At 52.2% G+C, this 19,734-nt stretch overlaps 1 protein-coding gene across 5 annotated transcripts in view; it reads left to right on the forward strand.

Annotated features, from left to right (window-relative positions):
- The window catches only part of LOC111142882 (protein tyrosine phosphatase, receptor type U), a 76,619-nt gene that overhangs the window by 7,359 nt on the left and 49,526 nt on the right, over window positions 1-19,734 (forward strand). For all 5 annotated transcript variants that reach the window (XM_022496278.1, XM_022496277.1, XM_022496279.1 and 2 more), the window contains exons 2-7: window positions 7,627-7,758; window positions 10,563-10,834; window positions 11,368-11,449; window positions 11,553-11,668; window positions 12,294-12,468; window positions 13,022-13,315. In XM_022496278.1, the coding sequence (XP_022351986.1) occupies window positions 7,627-7,758; window positions 10,563-10,834; window positions 11,368-11,449; window positions 11,553-11,668; window positions 12,294-12,468; window positions 13,022-13,315 (1,071 nt within the window). The remainder of the gene's footprint in view (window positions 1-7,626; window positions 7,759-10,562; window positions 10,835-11,367; window positions 11,450-11,552; window positions 11,669-12,293; window positions 12,469-13,021; window positions 13,316-19,734) is intronic.

Raw genomic sequence — 19,734 nt, forward strand, 5'->3', positions numbered from 1 at the left:
TGGCACTATGCTGCATCTCAGCCCTGCCCCGTGTGACTGTGCTGGGATCCTGTGTTGTATTGGCTATGTGGACACTCCTGTGGGTCCGTGCCCTCCACCTCCACCTCTGCCGTGTCTTCCTGTCCCACACCGCCACCCCGCATGTGTGGACTCTCCAGGGATCTGGGGCTAGCTCCTAGCATTCTGCCACTGTGCAGTGCCAACAGATGGCAGGCTCCGGCCACACTGCCTGTCTGCGTCACGTGCCTCTCTGCACTGCACGATTGCAGTGGGGATCTGCACTGTGTTGGCTACACGGCTTTTCCTGAGTCTCTGGGCACAGCTGCTCTGCGTCCCACCTTTGCACCCTACCAGCACCACACGCCTTTGTTGCATGTGACGCTTCAGTCCCACTGCTTTCCTGCACTGCGCTGGGTAGGGGCCCTCCGGCCAAGCCCCTCACATGACCCCGCACCATGGCCACCACCACGCTGCCTCTTACGGAGCCTCAGCCTCAGCCTCTCCTGGGATTCCCGCTGGGGAGTCTGCTTGTGCCCTTTCCCCCAGGTTCCCGTTGGCAGCCGCAGTTGAGCAACCCTCCTTGCCGCGAGCACCCGCCCGGCTCGCCCCTCTGCCCTGCATTGCACACTGCTCAGTCTGTGCTCATGCTGTGGCTCGGAGCTGCTTTCTTGGGCTCCAGGACTGGCGGGTTTTGCAGGTAGCACCTTTGCACCGTCCTTAGCGTAACATCTGCTCATCTGTGCACGGCACGGGGTTACCACCCTGAGCCCTGACATGTACTGCGCGTGCTCACGGCTGGGTTGTGTGCACAACACTGGATTTTAGGACTCCAGAGCCCTTGCCTCTAGTTCACGTTTCGCACGGCCTTTCTCTGCCACTTTCTGCCCTTGAGTCTACACGTACTCTGTTCCTGGGAACTGTATTGAGTTTGTATTCTGGACGAGGCTGCCCTGCCTAGTGGTTCCTTCCGCCCCACACCCCTGCGTCTCTGTACTTTTGTGCACGCCTGCACCAGACACCCGCATGCAGCGAGAGGTCATGGAGCACCTGTGAGGTCCCTGGCCCTGTGTTAGTGTCTGGAGAGGGAGAAGAGCTGGTAGGGCTCGAACTTTGCGCTCTGGCATTCCTCCACGCAGCTATCACACGACACCGAGTGCCAGCCCAGTGTGTCACTGGATGCATTGTCCTGGTGTGCTGTGCCTCTGTGCAGCCCTGGGTCAGGCCCACATTGGAGGCGGTCCCTCTGCACTGGTTCCGCCATGCTGCACTGGGGGTCAGTACCGGGGTGCGTGCATGCCGTGTGCTCTGCTCCCCTGTGGTGTATGACCGTGTTCCACCTCTGTAACAGGCAGAGCTGCTGCCCTGCACCCCCGGCACACCATGCTGTGGCACCACACATCTCTCTGTCTCCATGGACCGCAATGAAGGGCAGATTTTCCCACCGCATGGGTTTGTGACTGGCCCTCTGCCTCTCTGGTCGGCTGCATTGTGTTTTGTTATGACGCAGAGTGTCTGCACTGCAGGGGTCTGTGACCTCTTTGCCCCACATACCTCTGCATGGCACAGCTCTCTATTCAGCCCTTTGCTTCTGTGGGGTGTCAGGCCCCACCCCGCCCCTTCCCCTTCTACCACCACCATGGCGGCCCTACCACGAACCTTGGGATTTATGGTGCATGGTGATCAGGGAGACGGGGAGTGTGTCTGGCCTAAGGTCCCCCCACTCTAGTTGGCTTCCTTCTATCCTCAGCTGAGGTGGAAGGATTTTGGCATCACCGTGCCCCGTGTTGGCTCCTGGAAGGGGTCCTAGCTCAGATTTTTCTCCCTGTGGTCCTGCCTGGGTGATCTTCCTGGCTGTGGCCATGCTGAATCCTGGGTGATTAGAAGGTGGTCACCTCTGCCCTTAATTAATTACTCATTGGTTATTCCGGGCCTGGGGAACCTGGGCTGATGTCTGGATGTATCAATCTGGGCAAGAAAAGCAGGGAAATGCACTGGGCCAGGTCTCTGGGTTCAAGTCATGGTGCCTGAGCCTGGGTGGGGTTGGTTGGCATCAGACTAGTTGGGATCATGGGGTTGGTGAGTCTAGCCACTGCTGGCCATCTGCTATACACAGGGCTTGGGGATGGGTTTGGAGGCCAGTCTCTGACCTTAGGAAAGGAGAAGGTGGGGTTAGACGGACCTGACATTGGAGCTGTAGTTGGGGTAGAGAACACAGGATAGGGCTGGGTTGGGCAAGAATGTCCGGTGGTGAGGCCAGTGTTGGTTCCAGGGTTGGGCTGGGTTACCTAGTGTAGGGATGTAGCTTCGGATGATGAAATAGACCAGGGCTGTCACTGGCTTTGTGTTTGGTTTCCCTGGGCCAGGGTTGGGGCTGTGCCTCTGACTGGGTATGATCCCAGCCCCTAAACTTGCAGTCTGGCAGTAGAAGTTATGTTTCTCTTGGGGCCACTCTTGGGAACTGGATGGTCTACTGACAAACCAAAGAGAACAAAGATCTCATTGCAAACAAACTCTGTTTACCTAGGGTCCTTCAGAAAATACTGGCGGTGGCTGGCAGCCACAGTTGGCACAGAGCACCGTTCCTTGTCTGGTGGGGAGGAGTCTGGTGCTCACACAGGGGTGCACACACACACACACACACACACACACGCACACACACACACACACACACACACACAACTCCCATCTCCCCCACTGCTTATACTCTCCTCCCCTGTAGGCACATGCTTAGCACTGAGTGTGCCCAAATACTCTGCATGGGGATCTACGCCTGCACACCCCCAACTTCACAGCACAGTGCCTGGGGGACCCATACTCAGAGACCCATGGTCACCCTCACAAAGCTCTGCCCCATAGTCTCTCTCTGCCCTCACATTCTTCTTCTTCTTCTTCTTCTTCTTTTTAAGATTTTATTTTACTTATTTATTTGACAGAGAGAGTGAGAGAGCACAAGCAGGGGGAGCAGCAGGCAAGTGAGAAGCAGACTCCAGCTGAGCAGGGAACCTGATGTCAGGACTTGATCCCAGGACCCCGGGATCATGACCTGAGCCGAAGACAGATGCTTAACCATCTGAGCCACCCAGGCGCCCAGCCCTCACATTATTCTTGCTCACATGCATACTTGCGTGAACGGAACCAGAATCTTAGACGTGGAAGTAGCCCTAGAGGTCACCTGGGTCCCCATTCTCATTTCATAGGTGAGGAAGCAGCAATTCCGAGAGGGCAGGTCACCTGCCGCTGGTCACACAGGGAGTTAGAGGCTCAGCGGGGAATAGATCCAGGTCTCCTTCCTGCCAGCTGGGTGCTCAAGATTCTATACCAGGCTGTCACTCTCACAGCCGCGCACACGCGCGCGCGCACACACATGTTGATATATGGAAACACGTGCACGTGGAGCTGTGGAGACCTTCCACAGCTGGGGAAGGCCCCTTTCCCACACTCTGACTCTTCCCGCTGAGGTTGCTTTGCCCCTTCCATCGCCCCATCAGAGCCCAGCCGGATGTGGATAAGCCATCCTCCTGCCTTCCCAAATTGTGGCTGACGGTTGCCTCAGCAACCGCCTGCCAGATTGGGGAGATTAGCTGAGGAATGTAGCTGGGCCAGTTTGAGCTGGGGCTGGGGGAACCGGTGGGGGTCCCGACTTGATTCAGCCCACCCTCCGTGGGAGGCTGGGACAGAGATGGGGTACCGGTGGCCGAGTCTGGTTTTCTCCCTGGCCCTAGCCTGGCTGAGACTGTGTCCCTGAGGCTTGGACTAGGCTGGGGGAAGGGAGCGTGGGGCTGCAGGCGTGCGTGTGTGTGTGTGTGTGTGTGTGTGTGTGTGTGTGTGTTGCTTCCTCTGGGTGCGACTAGAGTGTGTGCCATTGGCATCTTGGATGGGGACCTGAGGCTTCCTTTCCTCAGCAGTCCCGGACATCTTACTGTGGACCGCATGGGGGCTTGTCCCACCGAGCTCCCTCCAGATCCTGTGCCCTCTGGAGAACACACCTGCCCTCTTCCTGGCATAGAGGTTGTCTCACTGTCTCACCTGAAGCCTGCTCAAATACCTGCTCAGGGTTCCCAATTCTAAATGAGGCCAAACTTCTCACCTGGACACAGAAGGCACTCCCTCCGTGGTCTGGCCTTGACCTTCCTTTCTCTAGCCTTCTCTGCCATTGCTTGGGTCAGTCTGAGCTCTTCCCTAGGCTCTGGACTAACTGTGTGTTTATTCCTTGCCCTCCTTTGCTTCTGCTCAGATACCCTTCGGCCCATCTCTTCTGGCCAGAATGATAACCATCCTTCCGGGCCCTACTCAGATGCACCCGCCTCCAGAAAGTATTTCTCCTGAACCCTCCTTGTGGCCTCGACCCTTCTCTGCTTTGTCTTATTCCGTCACCCCCACTCAGACTGGGAAGTCCCTGAGGGCAGGGCAGAATCTTAATCATCCTTTTGCCTCTAATAGTGTCAGCCTGGGACTGCTTTGTACTTCCTAGTGGACGAATTTCCTGTGAATGGAATGGAATTAACACATGTGGCTAGCAGAATACCGGGGCCTTATTCTGTCTGGACCTAATCTCCTTGAATAAAGATAGGTGACTTAAATCCCAGCTTCTGGTACTTAGAGTGTGGCCTTGGGCAAGCCGGCTCATCTCTCCATGTCTCATTTTCCATCTGTAAAACAGGAATAATACTAGTACCGACCTTACGAATTACTATGGAGTTTCCTAGGCATAGGTGGCAGTGGCAGCCATCTCATGGTGGTGGTGATGCGTGTGCGTGCGTGTGCGTGCGTGTGTCTGGGGCCTGTGTCTGTGTTGATGGAGGCCAGAGGGGTTTCCTGCTACCATTCTTGCTCTGAATCGAAAGTCTGATCTCATTCCTCCCAGGTTGGTGGCCTCCAGCAGGAGTTGGGTCTCTAGCAGGAGCTGGGGCTTGGTTTTGGGGCTGTGGATCATGAGCCATCCAGACTGGAGGAGATAGGGCTTTCCTCAGGACCTAGGAGGCGTGATGGTTCCCACCCCGGAGTGAGCTGGGGAGAATGTGGGGATGGGGCTCTCACGATGAGCCTGAACCCAGAGGTATTATCCCCTAAGGGCTATGGTTGGAATTGGGCCTGGCCCAGTGGCACAAGACTGAGGACAGACATGGACCAGGGAGGGGGAGTCATTCTGCTTAAGGGGACACTGTGGAGGGAGAAAGTCAGCTAGGGAGGTTAAGCTGGCTGAGATCAGTTGTAAGAGTCATTATTTGGCAGGGGTCAGGGAACACTCTGGCCAGGGTCAGCTGGTCTGAGGCTGGTCAGGCAATCGGGTGGTCATTCTGGTCGAAATCAGGTGGTCTGGATGTTGTTGGGGCCGCATGGCCAGGGATAGTCAGCTGGGGGCCACTCTGGCTGAAGTCACCCTGTCTGGGGGCCGCTGACCTGGGGCGGTCTGGGAGTCCTGATAGCTCATGTGTCCTGGCTGAGGTTGGACAGGGGGAAGCCAAAGAGCTGGCACTCCTGGGTTTGTCCCATGGCCATGGATGAGACATCCTTGGGCAGCTACCTTGTACTTGAACCTGCCTTTTAAAGGAGTAGGAAGGGCCTGAGGCCCACCCAGGCTCTAGATCCTGGGCTTCCCTTTCCAGCAATCCCTCTGCCTTAGGGAGGCCTTGGCCAAGAACCGCTGGAGCAGACTGCAGACTCAGCTCAGGCTGAAGGAAGTCAGCGGTCCCCTCCTTCGGGAAGCCCTCCCTGACCATCCCTGTGGGCCATGGCCTCCCTCTGTGCTGCGCTGTGGGTCATTTTCTGGAGGGAGAGTTGAGGGCTTCCCGGCACAGGTTGGGTTAAAACCTCCCTCCCACGTGCTGCTGACTTGGGCTTTTCGCACAAAGAGGCAAAGAGCATAGTCAAGATCCTGCTCCAGCTCTGGAGAGAGGCTTCTGTTATTTCATCGCATCCACTCGGTGCTAGCCTCATGCCCACATCTCATTGTTTTACACTCTGAGGGGGTGCAGGAAGAGGAACGGGAGACCCCCCTGACCGTGGCGAGCCCCTGCGTGCCCGGCTCCGCTGAGTGTGTCCCCCTCTGCTACTTCAGGTGATGGGCATGACAACCGAGAGAGGTCCCTGAGGCAGGTGACACAGCAGAGCCCCCCAAAGGGGAGTCCCTGCTGCGGTGCAGCGGCCTGCCCAGCATGTGGCCCTCAGCCCCCAGTTTCTCTTCCTTCTTTATTTCTCTTCCATCCTCTTCTTGAGCCCAGGAAGCAGCTTGGATGCACTCCTTCTCCTAGTGAAGGAAACACAGGCTCTGCTATCCGATTGATGCGGGTTCGAGTCCCATTCTGTGGCTCTGGTGGGCTCCAGGGGCCCCTGTGAAGGGCCATTTCCTGAGAGCTTGCATGCGCTAGGCCTGGTGATAGGCGCACCCCCAACTTGCATCCCCGACAACCCCTTGTGCAAAGATGGAAACTGAGGCTTGGAACAGGAGGTGACTTGCCTACGGTCGCAAGGGTTGGCAAATTGCAGAGTCAAGATTCAATCCCAAGTCTGTCTGATGCCACAGCCCGCTCACGTACCTGTCCTGGGATACTGTGCACAGAGCTCTTCATTCCCCGGGGCCTCCATCACATCGACTGTCAGATGGGGTGGCTGGCAGATACCTCGCACAGGGCCTGGCCTGACGTGTCTCTGCTTCCTCACCACTTGGCCAGGCCTTTTCCCAGGTCCCTGAGGCCTTGGACTGCACACAACGGGCCCGCTAGCACCACGGTTGGGTGGGGGGTGGGCATGGGAACCAGTTTGCAGTTTCTTCCCCCCCAGCGGCATTCTGATGTTTACTAGGTGCCTGACTCAGGGCTCTGATGAGCTGAGAAACATGGACCTCATTACCAGGCAGAGGACTCACATCTGATTCTACCCCGCCTTCTTCCCTCCTTCCTCTTCTCCTTTCCACTATAAATACTGGATCCGAATCACGGGACACTGCTTCTCTAGTCATATGTGCAGCCCTTTCCTGTCCCAGGCCTGCAGCAGAGACCTGACTTGGGTGATTGGGTGATAAGTGACTCCCTGAAGCTCACCTGTGGGGCAGGAATCATAGAGGTCCATGCCTCAGGACCTGAGGCCTGAATGAGATGCCATGCCGAGAGCTGGTAGCTAGCACCATGGAGGGCTTAGAATGATCAGTGGCCATTGTTACTGTGAAGGAGAGATCATCAGGGCTGGCTTTGTGGGCTCACAGCCTGCCAGTCCTGAGCTGTGTGCCCTTAAGGCCTTATTTTCCTCATCTGTAAAATCGGGATAATTCCAGACCTGATCAATCTCCTGAGTTGTGAAGCTCTAATGATGTAGTGATAACGTTAACTAGTTTTCCTGAGGGAGGGTCTTTGGTGGGTGGTTGAGCAAGGTGGGGTCCTGGCGAGTCCTGGGGGGTGGGTGGTGTGGGGAGGTCTTGATATTGGTGGAGACAATAAGAAGAGGGAAAGGGTTGGAGGAGGGAGAGTTTTGTTGGAGGGAGGGAGCATTGGAGAAAAACCCAGGAGAGGGAGGGAAGGGGGGTGGGCCTGGGTGGGAGGGTGCTGTTGGGGCGCTTAGAGGGGAGCCCTAGGAGCTTTCCTGGCCAGGGGTCCTTCTCTAGCCAGGGCTAACCAGGCTCTGCCTTCACAGCCGGCTGCACCTTCGAGGAAGTGAGTGACCCAGCAGTGCCCTGTGAGTACAGCCAGGCCCAGTATGATGACTTCCAATGGGAGCAAGTGCACGTCCACCCTGGCACCCGGTCTCCAGCGGATCTGCCCCATGGTGAGCCTCCTCTCCACCACCATTCCTCTTTCTCTCCTTCCAGTTCTAGCTCCCTGCTATGTGCCCTGGGACATGTTCCTTAACCTCTCCGGGTCTCATCTGCTTTTGCATCTGTAACGACAAACATGATACTATGAATGTGGGGCTCTGTGGACACGGTCCAGTTGTGTGTATCAGGTAGTTTTACGTGTAAAATGGGTGCGGGTTCAAGTAATCAAAGGCACTTGTAGCCAGGATAGTTAAAACCCACTTCCCACTATTCCCGCTACAGGTTAGCTCGGGGTCCACCCTACTCCCTTCAGGTCTTCCTAAGCCCCCGACCTTCAGGGAGGCTCTCTTCTCCCTGAGAGCCTCTGCATCCTTGACTCCCAGGACGTGAAGATGCTGATTGAGCTGTAACCCGGGGGGCTGGGTGTGTGCAAAACCTTCCTTCCTCTGCCCCCTTCTTCTTGGAAGTCCCGGATCCTTCCCAATTTCTACCTTGCTCTGCCCTGTTTCAGGATGAGGCACTTCCGGCATCATGAGCACTGCGATGGGAGTCAGGAGCCTAATTATGTGGACTGTAGTCCTACTCTGATGATGGCCCCTAGTATACTGGTTCCAGAGTCATGAAGACTGGTCTTCAAATCCTGGCCTTATCAGCTGTGTGACTTTGGGCAAATCACTTAACCTCTCTGAGCTTCCATTATCTTAACTGTAAAGGGAGAGCCCAGTAATCCATTTCACAGGGTTATTAGATAATGTCTACAAGGTGCATAACACGGGAGTGGCATGTAGGCATTCAATTAATGTTTAGTTGCTATTATTGGAGGTATTTGAGGGGGTCCAGTTACCAGCACCCCTTCACTGGATACAGTATCAATGGGGCATCCAGAAAAGGATAAGACAGACGGAGGCTAAATTATCAACTTTATTCGCTTAGGTTGGAAGACATAGCATGATATGAGAATAAATGGGCTTGCTGAGGGAACCCCAGAAGCAGAAACTTCAGGATGTCCTCACCTTTGCTCTGTCATAGTAGTGGGTCAGGCCCTTTGCTACTCAGCTCACAGCATGGTTGCAATTGCACTTGCTGTCAGGAGTTTGGAAAGAGTCAGCAAAAGTTCTCAGTGGTGAGGCCAAGACTTGAAGCCACCAGAGAGGCCCTGCACAGCCTGACACGGGCAGCCCTGAGGGTCATCTCCTACCTCTCACCTTGCCTCCCGGAGGCCCCTATCTCCCCCTCTTGCCTTTGTGCCCTCCCTGGGGCACTTCTCTCTGCCTTTGCACAAACAGCCCTCAACTCCTTGTTTGACCTCTGTGCTAGCGGATATCCAAGTCTGACCTGTGTGACTGATCTGTAAGGTGCCCACCATGGCAGGGACCTTGGTGTGGGCTCTGCCTCTCTCTCTCTCTCACCCCTGCAGAGCTAGGGGAGAGAGAAATTTAGTATTTACTGCGGGCCTTGTGCTGGATCGTGGGGCTGCAGTGGTTGGCAAGAGGGCCACAGTCTCTGCTCTCTTGGTACTTATATTCTAGGGAAGGGAGTTGGGGATGGAGGGAGAAGGAAGAGCCACCTGAATGAAGGGAGGAAATGAAAGAGAAGAAGAGGGACGCAGAGTGAAATGAGGAAAAGAGAGGAGAGAGAGGGGCAGAGGAAGCCAGAGGAAGAGGCAAGAACAAAGTGTCAGACTGAAAGGGGGAGAGACACACGCAGCTGCTCACAGGGAGAGGAGAGAGGAGGATGGAGGAGTGGGACAGGCCCCACTGTTGGGGGCCAGGATGTACCGCTTTCTGGGTGGGGATGGGGATTTGGGGGTTCTGTTTACTACCCCACCAGGACTGATCCAGGAGCTGCCTTCACAGGCCTCTGGCTCACAGAAATGAACGAGATCCCCTCTAGTGGAGTCCCTGGGGAGTCCTCCCAGAGCAGGGAGCCTCGTGGTTTGGGATCTGAATGAGCTTGTGTTGGCTGGTAGCCAAGCCCGGGAGGAGGCAGCGCTGGGGGGCTGTGGGCGTCCTCTTGACAGCTGCTGGGCCCTTCTCCCCACAAAAGAGAAGCCACAATCCTCCAGCCAGGTCCTGAGGAGTCCAGCCCACTCTCATCCTGCCAGGCCCCCTCCACTCCTCTGCCCATGCACAGCCCGGATCTGGATCTGGGGAAGGAGAGTTCTGCCTTTCTCCACGTTGCAAATCAAAAGAATTGTATCCCAGGCATTTAGACCCAGGGTGGGGGCTGGAAGGGAAGTTAGAGTCCTTTCATTCAGTCTCTGTTCTACACGCTCATTCAGTTTGGGTTCAGACCTGTGCTGGGGACCCAGTGGAGACCTGGAGGCATCACAGGCTGCTGGGGAGACAGACCTACACTTTATTAATGATCCAAGGGCCAGGAGAGAAGCCTGTAGAGGGATAGGGAGGGAGGGCTTCAGAAAGGGGAGCTTTCGAGGGCCTGTCATGTGCCAGACTCTTGACTCCAAGATGAATGACCTAGTTAGTTTCCGCCTCCCAGGGCAGCTCAGCACATGGGGAAAGTCATGGGTCAGCCTGAGCTTGGACTGTGATTGTAGGTGGTGAGGGGCCATAAAGGGTTTTGAGAGAGTCACTTTTGTGTGTTTTTTGCTTCTCCAATTCTCTCCTCCGGGGAACAGATGCAGGGAGGTGAAGAGACTCAACCTAGTGAGTCAGAGCTGGAACCAGAACTCAGAACCCTTGACTCCCAGTGAGTCCAAATGTCTGGAGTCCTTTGTTTCTGACCCCCTCTACTCACCTGACCTTGGTCCTCCCCAAGCCTCCTTAGCTCCTGCCTCTTCCTCTTCTCTTTCTAGGCTCCTACTTGATGGTCAATGCTTCCCAGCATGCTCCAGGCCAGAGGGCCCATGTCATCTTCCAGAGCCTGAGCGAGAATGACACCCACTGCGTGCAGTTCAGCTACTTCCTGTACAGCCGGGATGGGCACAGCCCGGGCACCTTGGGCATCTATGTGCGTGTCAATGGGGGTCCACTGGGCAGTGCCGTCTGGAACATGACAGGATCACATGGCCGTCAGTGGCACCAGGCGGAGCTGGCTGTCAGCACCTTCTGGCCCAATGAGTATCAGGTAGGCTGGGTTTGGTCTGTGGTCAGCCTGTGCTTAGGGGTGGGGGTAGAGCGGTGTCAGCCTGAGGTCAGAGTAAGCTAGTGACCAAGGTTGAAATTAGTCTGTGTTCAGCATCAGGAGTCAATATGTGGTCAAGGTCAGGGGTCAGTCTGTGGTCAGCATTGGGTTATTCTTTGCTGCTGTGGTCCAGATTTAGCATCAGAGATCACTGTCAAAGGACATAGTCAGTGGCTGGAGTCAAGGGTGAGTTGGAACAGTGCTGACCTGGAAACCCTGCCTGGCTGGGAAAATTTTTCCTTCTTGAAGGTAACCGACCAGAACTGGGATGGAACCTCTGGCCTTGACCTTGTTAGCTCTGGCTGCTGACTCTCCCCTCCCACAACTAGCAGACTTGGTAGGGAAGGTCATTGTGAGTTGAGTTGACCTCTGCTGGTTGAGGAGCCTGGACTGGAGCAGAGCTAAAGGGGTCCCTTGTGGGCACCTCCCCAGGTAGGGCTGGAGGGATATGACAGGGACCCTCCCGCCTCCCCCAGGTGCTGTTTGAGGCCCTCATCTCCCCAGACCGCAGGGGCTACATGGGCCTAGATGACGTCCTGCTTCTCAGCTACCCCTGCGGTGAGTCCCAGCCCACGGGGGTGCAGGGTGAGGGGTGTGGTGGCCATGGCTCCCGCCTGTGGGGGGCACAGGTCCGGCTCACACAGAGGCTCTATTCCCGCAGCGAAGGCCCCGCACTTCTCCCGCCTGGGCGATGTGGAGGTCAACGCTGGCCAGAACGCCTCCTTCCAGTGCATGGCAGCAGGCCGAGCCGCAGAGGCTGAGCACTTTCTCCTGCAGGTGAGGGGCGCAGGGACCTTATTGGGGTGTGGGAGACTTCTTCTGGGACTTGGGTTCCTTTGGGGGGGGTGCTGAGTCGTTCCTACATTTTCCAGCACCTGTACTCATACCTCCCTGCCCTCACCTAGGCTCTGCTCTGCCCTCTTGGGGGCTCTTATACTCCCATGACAGAGAGTGGCTCCAGGATCCCAGACCTCTCTCCATCAGAGGCAGAGACTGCATTCCCTTAATCAGCTTCTTCTTCTTTTTCTCTTTTTTTTTTTTTTAAAGATTTTTATTTATTTATTGAGCGAAAGGCAGTGAGAGAGAGCATGAGCGAGGAGAAAGTCAGAGGGAGAAGCAGACTCCCCGTGGAGCTGGGAGCCTGATGCGGGACTCGATCCTCGGACTCGATCCTGGGACTCGGGGATCATGACCTGAGCCGAAGGCAGTCGTCCAACCAACTGAGCCACCCAGGCGTCCCCCTTAATCAGCTTCTTATCCAGCACCTTCCAGGGGCGGAGCTAGTTCAGGAACCCCATGCGTCCCCTGAGTACTAGGGACTGCTCCCCTCATCCAGGCTATAGAGAGATCACCACCCTCCCTCTCCAGCGCTCCTGACCCTGTCCACCTTACCCTTGTGCAGCGGCAGAGCGGGGTGCTTGTGCCCGCCGCCGGCGTGCGGCACATCAGCCACCGGCGTTTCCTGGCTACCTTCCTGTTGGCCTCCGTGAGCCGCTCGGAGCAGGACCTGTATCGTTGCGTGTCCCAGGCCCCGCGAGGTGCGGGCGTCTCCAACTTCGCGGAGCTCATCGTCAAGGGTCAGCCGGCTTACACTCGTGTAGTGGTGGGGTGGGTGCTGGGGATGCCACCTCCGAGGGGCGGGGTCGAGGGGGTGTGGCCTGCAGAAAGGTGTGACCCGCAGGGTGTGACCGGGGGCGGGGCCTGCGGAAGGGACAGTTTCTCTGCTGGAAGGAGGTCTGATCGAGGGGAGGGGTGTGACTGAGAGGCAGGTGGGCGGGGAGATCCTGTTAAGCTGTGAGCCCCGTTAGGCGGGGTCTGGCTGAGGGGACCTGGGGTTGACCCGACCCGCCTGCGTTCAGCCCCTGAACGCTAGAACTTGGGGATTCAGAGGGGAATGAGGGACAGGGCTTAGGGGTGAATGTGGGATCAACCTTTGGAGTGGGTGCCCCTTAATGCCTGGGTATTTAGTGGAGGTAGGCAAGAAGGGCTGGTTGAGGGTCTGGGGGCTTCATCAGGGTCCTGGGAGGACAGAGAGGGCTACTGGAGATTTGGATGTGTTGCCATGCAGAGTTGGGGGCAGGGTCTCACAGCTCGTCTTTTTGGTTCCGCCTCTCCCTCACGCCGTCGCAGAGCCCCCCACCCCCATCGCGCCCCCCCAGCTGCTGCGCGCCGGGCCCACCTACCTCATCATCCAACTCAACACCAACTCCATCATTGGCGACGGGCCGATTGTGCGCAAGGAGATTGAGTACCGCATGTCGCGCGGTCCGTGGGCCGAGGTGCACGCCGTCAGCTTGCAGACCTACAAGCTGTGGCACCTTGACCCGGACACCGAGTATGAGATCAGCGTGCTGCTCACGCGCCCGGGTGACGGCGGTACTGGCCGCCCTGGCCCGCCCCTCATCAGCCGCACCAAGTGTGCAGGTGGGTGCCTCCTGGCCCAACACCGTCGTTGGGACACCTGGGTATGGGGTCAGGGCTAACGGGGGATGGGCCAAGGGGACTCATTAGAAGAGGTAATATGGCCCGCACTGGAGCCTCTGAAACATTATAAAATGTCATGATATCCCCCCAGTCCTTGTTGTGGTAAAGGTAGTAATGATAGCTAATACTTTGTGCCAGACACTCACACATATATGTGTAAACACATAGGCACCCACACAGACATTGAAAACTCACAATGCTATGATCTACCTACTCTTGTCATATCCATTCTATGGATGAGATGCCTGAGGTACAGAGATGTTAAGTGACTGGCACAAGGTGAGATAACTAGTCAGTGACAGAGTTGGCATTAGAATCCTTGACTGGCTGGGTCCAGAATTTGTGGGTTTTTTTTTTTTTTAGATTTTATTTATTTATTTGACAGAGATCACAAGTAGGCAGAGAGGCAGGCAGAAAGACAGAGAGGAGGAAGCAGGCTCCCCGCTGAGAGCCCAATGTGGGGCTTGATCCCAGGATCCTGAGATCAGGACCTGAGCTGAAGGCAGAGGCTTAACCCACTGAGCCACCCAGGCGCCCTAGAATTTGTGTTCTTAATTCTGCATTATAACATCTAATAAATGACTATATACCATAAAATAAAAGTGTATTATTAAATTTCAACTGGATTCTCTTGTGGGGTCTTTTGAGCCTCAGGTCTGCTCTTCTTTGTCCAAAAGGGTACAAGCAGCTGTTAGGAGCTACGGCACTTCTATATCAAAGGACACTCTTGTTTAATTTGAAGAGAAATTGAGACTCGAACAGAACAGATCTCAATGTAGTTCCTTAATTGGAATCTTTATTGAGATAATTATAAATTCACATGCAATTGTAAGAAAAACTGCAGGGGGCCTGGCTGTCTCAGTTGGTAGAGCATGTGACTTGTGATTTCCGGGCGGTGAACTCGAGCTGCAAGCTGGGTATAGAGAGTGCCTAAAAAAAAAAAAAGGGGAGAAGATATAGAGATTCCCCACACACTTTACACTGTTTCCCACAATGGTAACATTTCGCAAACCTGTAGTGTAATATCATAGCCAAGGTATTGACATTTATATAATCTGCAGATCTTCGTCAGAGTTCTCCGATTTGACTTGTCCCCATTTGTGTATGTGCGCGTGTGTATTTAGTGCTATACAGTTTATCACATGTATAGGTTTGTGTGTTTATTGCCATAGTCAAGATACCATTTAGTCAAGCCTTTGTGTGGCTTCTTATATCTATTTTCATCTCCCTCCCTTCTTCCCACCTCAGCTCCTGGTAACCATTAATCTGCCCGTCATTTCTAATATTTGCCATTTCAAAAATGTTATATAAATATGACATCATAGAGTATATACGCTTTTGAAATTGGTTTTTAAAATTTTGGTAACAGGTTTATTGAGATATAATTCACATCTCATAAATTCACTCCTTAGGGTGTGTAATTCAGTGATTTACGGAATATTCAGAGTTGTATATCCGTCACCACAATCCATTTTAGAACATTTTCATCACCCCAGAAGGAAAGCTTGTACTCTTTAGCACCCTCCACATTTCTTTCTACCACCTCCAGCCCTAGGCAACCATTAATCTATTTTCCATTTCTATAGAATTGCCTTTTTCTAAACATTTTGTGTAAATGGAGTCATACGAGACATAGTCTTGATGACCAACTTCTTTCACGTCACTCATATTTTCAAGGTTTATCCATGTTGTGGCATGTTTTCTCCTATATCCTTTTTTACTGCTGGACAATAGCATATTGTATTCAGCTGTACCATTTTTTTACATTCCCATCAGCAGTGTTTGAAGGTTCTGATTTCTCTACATTCTCACCAACAATGGTTATTATCTGTCTTTTGATTATAACCCTCGGAGTGGGTGTGAAATGGTATCTCAGTGGGGTTTTGACTTGCATTTCACTGATGCTTAATGATATTGAGCAATTTTTCATGTGCTCATTGACCATTTGGATGTCTTCTGTGTAGAAATGTCTACTCAGATTTTTTTTACCCATTTTTAAGTTGGGATATTTGTCTTTGTATTATTGAATTGTAAGAGTTCTTTATATATTCTGGATACTAGATCCTTATCAAATATATTCACAAACATTTTCTTTGATTCTGTGGGTTGTCTTTTAATTTTCTAAACAGTGTCCCTTTGTAGCACAACAGTTTTTCATTTTGAGGAAGTCCAATTTGTCTGTTTTTCTTTTGCTGTTTGTGATTTTGATGTCATATTAAGGAACCATGGCCCAATCCAAAGTCACAAAAGATTTACCCTTTTTTTTCTAAGACTTTCATAGTTTTAAATTTTACATTTAAGCCCTTGATCCGTTTTGAGTTAGTTTTTGCATATGGTGTGAGTTAGGGGATCAACTTCATTCTTTTTGCATGTGGATTTCCAGTTGTCCCAGCACCATTTGTTGGAAACAGTATTCTTCTCTCATTGAACTGTCTTGGCACTAAGATTGGTTATTTTGGTCAGCATCATTCCCTGGGGACTCATTCAAGTTGTTATGTACATCAGTCATTTGTTCCTTTTTATTGCTGAGTAGTATTCCATGGTGTGGAAATACTGCAGTTTGTTTAAACTGTTAAAAGAGGGGCATCTGGGGGCGCCTGGGTGGCTCAGTGGTTAAAGCCTCTGCCTTCGGCTTGGGTCATGATCTCAGGGTCCTGGGATCGAGTCCCACGTCGGGCTCTCTGCTCAGCGGGGAGCCTGCCTCCTCCTCTCTCTCTCTGCCTGCCTCTCTGCCTACTTGTGATCTGTCTGTCAAATAAATAAAAAAAAAAAAATCTTAAAAAAAAAAAAAAGAGGGGCATCTGGATGGCTCCTGTTTTGGGCTATTACAGGTAAAGCTACTGTGAACATTTGCTTTCAGATTTTTGCACAAACATGAGTTTTCATTTTTCTGGGATAAATGCCCAAGGGTGCGACTGATGAGTTGCATGGTAATTGTGTATTTAGTTCTATCAGAAACTGCCAGAATGGCTGTATTGTTTTACGTACTCACCAGCAATGTATGAATGATCCAGTTTTCTGCATCCTTGTTCGCATTTGGAATTGTCTTTATTTTTTTTTTAACCATTCTGAGAGGTGTGTCATGATATCCCATCTTGGTTTTAATTTGCATTTCCTTAATGCCTAATGTTGAACATCTGTCCATGTGCCATTTGCCATCTGTCATCCTCTTTGGTGAACTGTTCATGTCTTTGCCCATTTTCTTATTGGATTATTCATTCTTTCCTTCTGAGTTTTGAGTTCTTTACACATTCTAGGTACTAGTCCTTTGTTGGGTATGCAGTGTATAAATATTTTCTTCTTGCTTTAGTTCATCTTTTCATACTCGTCACCTGGGCTTTTACAGAGCAACCATTTTTAATTTTGATGATGGCCAGTTTGTCGACATTTCCTTTTATGAGTTGTGCTTTTGATGTCAAGTTTAAGACCTCCTTGCCTAGCCTTAGATCTCAAAGATTTTCTCCTTTTTTTTTTTCCTTTTTTTCTAAAAGTGTTATAGTTTTACATTTTACATCGAGTCCGGTGATCCATTTTGAGTTAATTTTTGGTTAAGATGCAAGGTTTTTATTTTTATTTTTTGCCAGTCTATATTCTTAAGTGTTTTTAAAAGCTGATTGGGGGAGCCATCTAAAATCCAGTTGCATGTCACATTTGAAGAGACCCTGGGTGGTGGGTTGGAGTGTTCAGTGGGAATTACTTTCTAGATGAGGGATCTGGGTCAGGTTACTTAACCTCCTGGAGCTTTTGTCCCCTTGTTTTACAGAATGAGAAGAATACAAGTCTTCATCACACAGGGCTGGTGTTAAGGTTTATTCAACAAATGTTTATTGAGTGCCTGTTATATGTCAGGCACTAATATAGGGATATAGGACTGTGATCATGACAGACCAAGGCCATGTGAGTTCCTCCTGCCCTGCAGGAACTCTACATGGATCTCACATGGTGGCGGGAGCAGACAGTAAAACAAGTGAGATATATAGTTTGTCAGATGATGATAAGTGCTGCGAAGAGTAAAGCAGGGTGGGCTGGGGTGGGGGTGCAGACTGGGTGTGGGGATAGGGGAATTGTTTTAAAAAGCCTCAGGGACCATTTGATTGAGAAGGTGACTTTTGAGCAAGCCCTGAGGGAGTTGAGGACTGAGGACTGAGGACTGAGAAGGACTCAGCCACGCAGGAAGCTGGAGAAATTGCTTGAGGTGGGGGTGGGTGGTGGGAAGCAGGGTGACATCACCTACTTTGTTTAAAAGGATGACTCTGGCCCTTTTGCAAAGAATAGATTCTAGGAGAGCGAGGGGCCAAGAAGGGCAGACCAGTGAGGAGGCTGCTGTAACGGGGCGGCTGCGAGATGTGGAGGCTGGCAGCAGGAGGAAGTGGAGGAGGTGGTGAAAAGTGGTTAGCCTCTGGGTTTATTGTGAAGGTCGAGCTGACTGCATTTGCTGATGGACCCGCTGTGCAATACGCGAGAGGGGAAGTAGAGAGAAGGTGGGGATGGCTCCAAGGTGTTGTGCTTGAGCAGCTGGACGGATGGAGTTGTCATTTACTGGAAAGAAGCAGACTGCAGAGGGGAAGGTGTGATGGGGTGCCGTAGATCAGGAGCTCTGTGCTGGAAAAGTTGACTTTGAGATGCCTATTAGACGTTCAAGTGGAGATAGCCATCAGGCAGATGGATTTATGAGTGGAGCTCAGGGAAGAGGTTCAGGCTGCAGATATAAATTTGAAAGTCATCACTATAGACATAGATGGTATTTAAAGCCTCGAGACTGGATGAGATCTTTTACCCTGCTGGTTCTCAACTGGGGGTGATTTTTGTCTCCCGGGAGACATTTGCGGTGTCTGGAGACATGGGTTATTACAACTGGGGGTGGAGTGATAATGGCATCTGAAGGGTAGCGGAAGCCAGGGAAACAGCCGAACATCCTACAGTGCCCGAACAGCCCCCACAACAGAGAATTATCTAGTCCAAAATATCAGTGGTGCCAGGGTTCAGAACCCCAGATTTAGTCCTGAGATTTTAGGGAATAAGTGAACATGGGAAAGAGAGGAGGTGGGAGGCCTGCACCCTCGTGCCTTCCAGTGCTTTGTGTTAAGTGCAAATAATGGCCATAAATGTGCTGAATCCAAGTGAAGATGGGGCCTGACATACAGTAAGCACCCAGCAAATTACAGTTGTCATGGACAGTTGCCCATTCTGCTCTGGTATTCAGAATAAAAGAAATCAGAGCAAAGGGGTCCACAGACAACCTCTCTTCTCCTCTCCTGAGTGTACAGGTGGGGGAATGAAACCCGGAGAGGGGAAGGTACTAGCCTGGGGATGGTACAGTGGGCCCGGACCGCAGGCTGCATGGCGATAGTGGTAGTTAACTCCCATTCTACAGATGCGTATACTGAGACTTAGAGAGTTAGTCACTTTTCCAGATCCACGCAGTGAGTCCAGAGCAGTCAGAACTGAAGTTTGACTATCCCGATTTCCAGGGAAGTGTTTGCAAACCACAGCAGGCACGGGGACAGCAGGTGCCGTCATGGGCTGATGTGGCCATGTTGTGCTAAGTGTTGCTGAGCACGTCCCACAGGCTGGCAAGGACAGACGCAGGAGCCCAGGACCAGAGAGAGAAAACCCAAATGACTCCACCTCCGCATCTTAATGACACGTTCCCCTTGGTTCACTGATGTACCCTGCCCCCTTCCCCAGCACCCTGCTTAGGCGCCTAGGTCAGCAGTTTTGCTGTTGGCCAGCTGTGCTGTCCTCTCCTCCATCGCCCTACAATTCCCTTCCTGCAATACGATTTACTGTAAAAACAGTAATATAATGTCAGAAAAAGGCATTTAAAAAAAATCACTCTAAACCTTGCCATCCTTGCCCAGTTTTTCAGTCTTCTTCGAATCTCTGCCCATATGCCTTCGGTACACAGTTTTACACCCTTGTCATTGGGATGTAGAAAGCATTCTGTAGTCTGTTCCTCTGCTTCGTGGTGTCCCATGTGTGGTGTTGTTTATAATTATGTTTACTGGCTTATAGAAGTCCAGGCAGTGTCTCCATATTGCTGAACGATTATGTTTCCAGATCCTTATTATTATAAGTAAGACTGCATTCCAAATCTTAGGTCTTGTAGTGTTTTTTTCCCCTTTGAGTAATTTCTTGAGGATAATCAGGAGTGGCTCAAGAAGGGGCTTTGACATATATTGCTTTAACAAATGGTTATATAGAATTTGCACTTTGGAGAGCCCATCGGATTTGAACTTGGGGGCACCCGGCCCCGCTCTGAAGCCCCTTCCAGGAGAGAAACAGTTGAGTGGTATAGGGTTAATGCATCCTATTAGAATTATTCAAATCAACACATTTTGGTATAATGTCACAGGTGT

Source organism: Enhydra lutris, unplaced genomic scaffold, assembly GCF_002288905.1.
Source record: "Enhydra lutris kenyoni isolate GAN:26980312 unplaced genomic scaffold, ASM228890v2 scaffoldscaffold9, whole genome shotgun sequence".
In the NCBI taxonomy this organism is placed as follows: domain Eukaryota; kingdom Metazoa; phylum Chordata; class Mammalia; order Carnivora; family Mustelidae; genus Enhydra; species Enhydra lutris.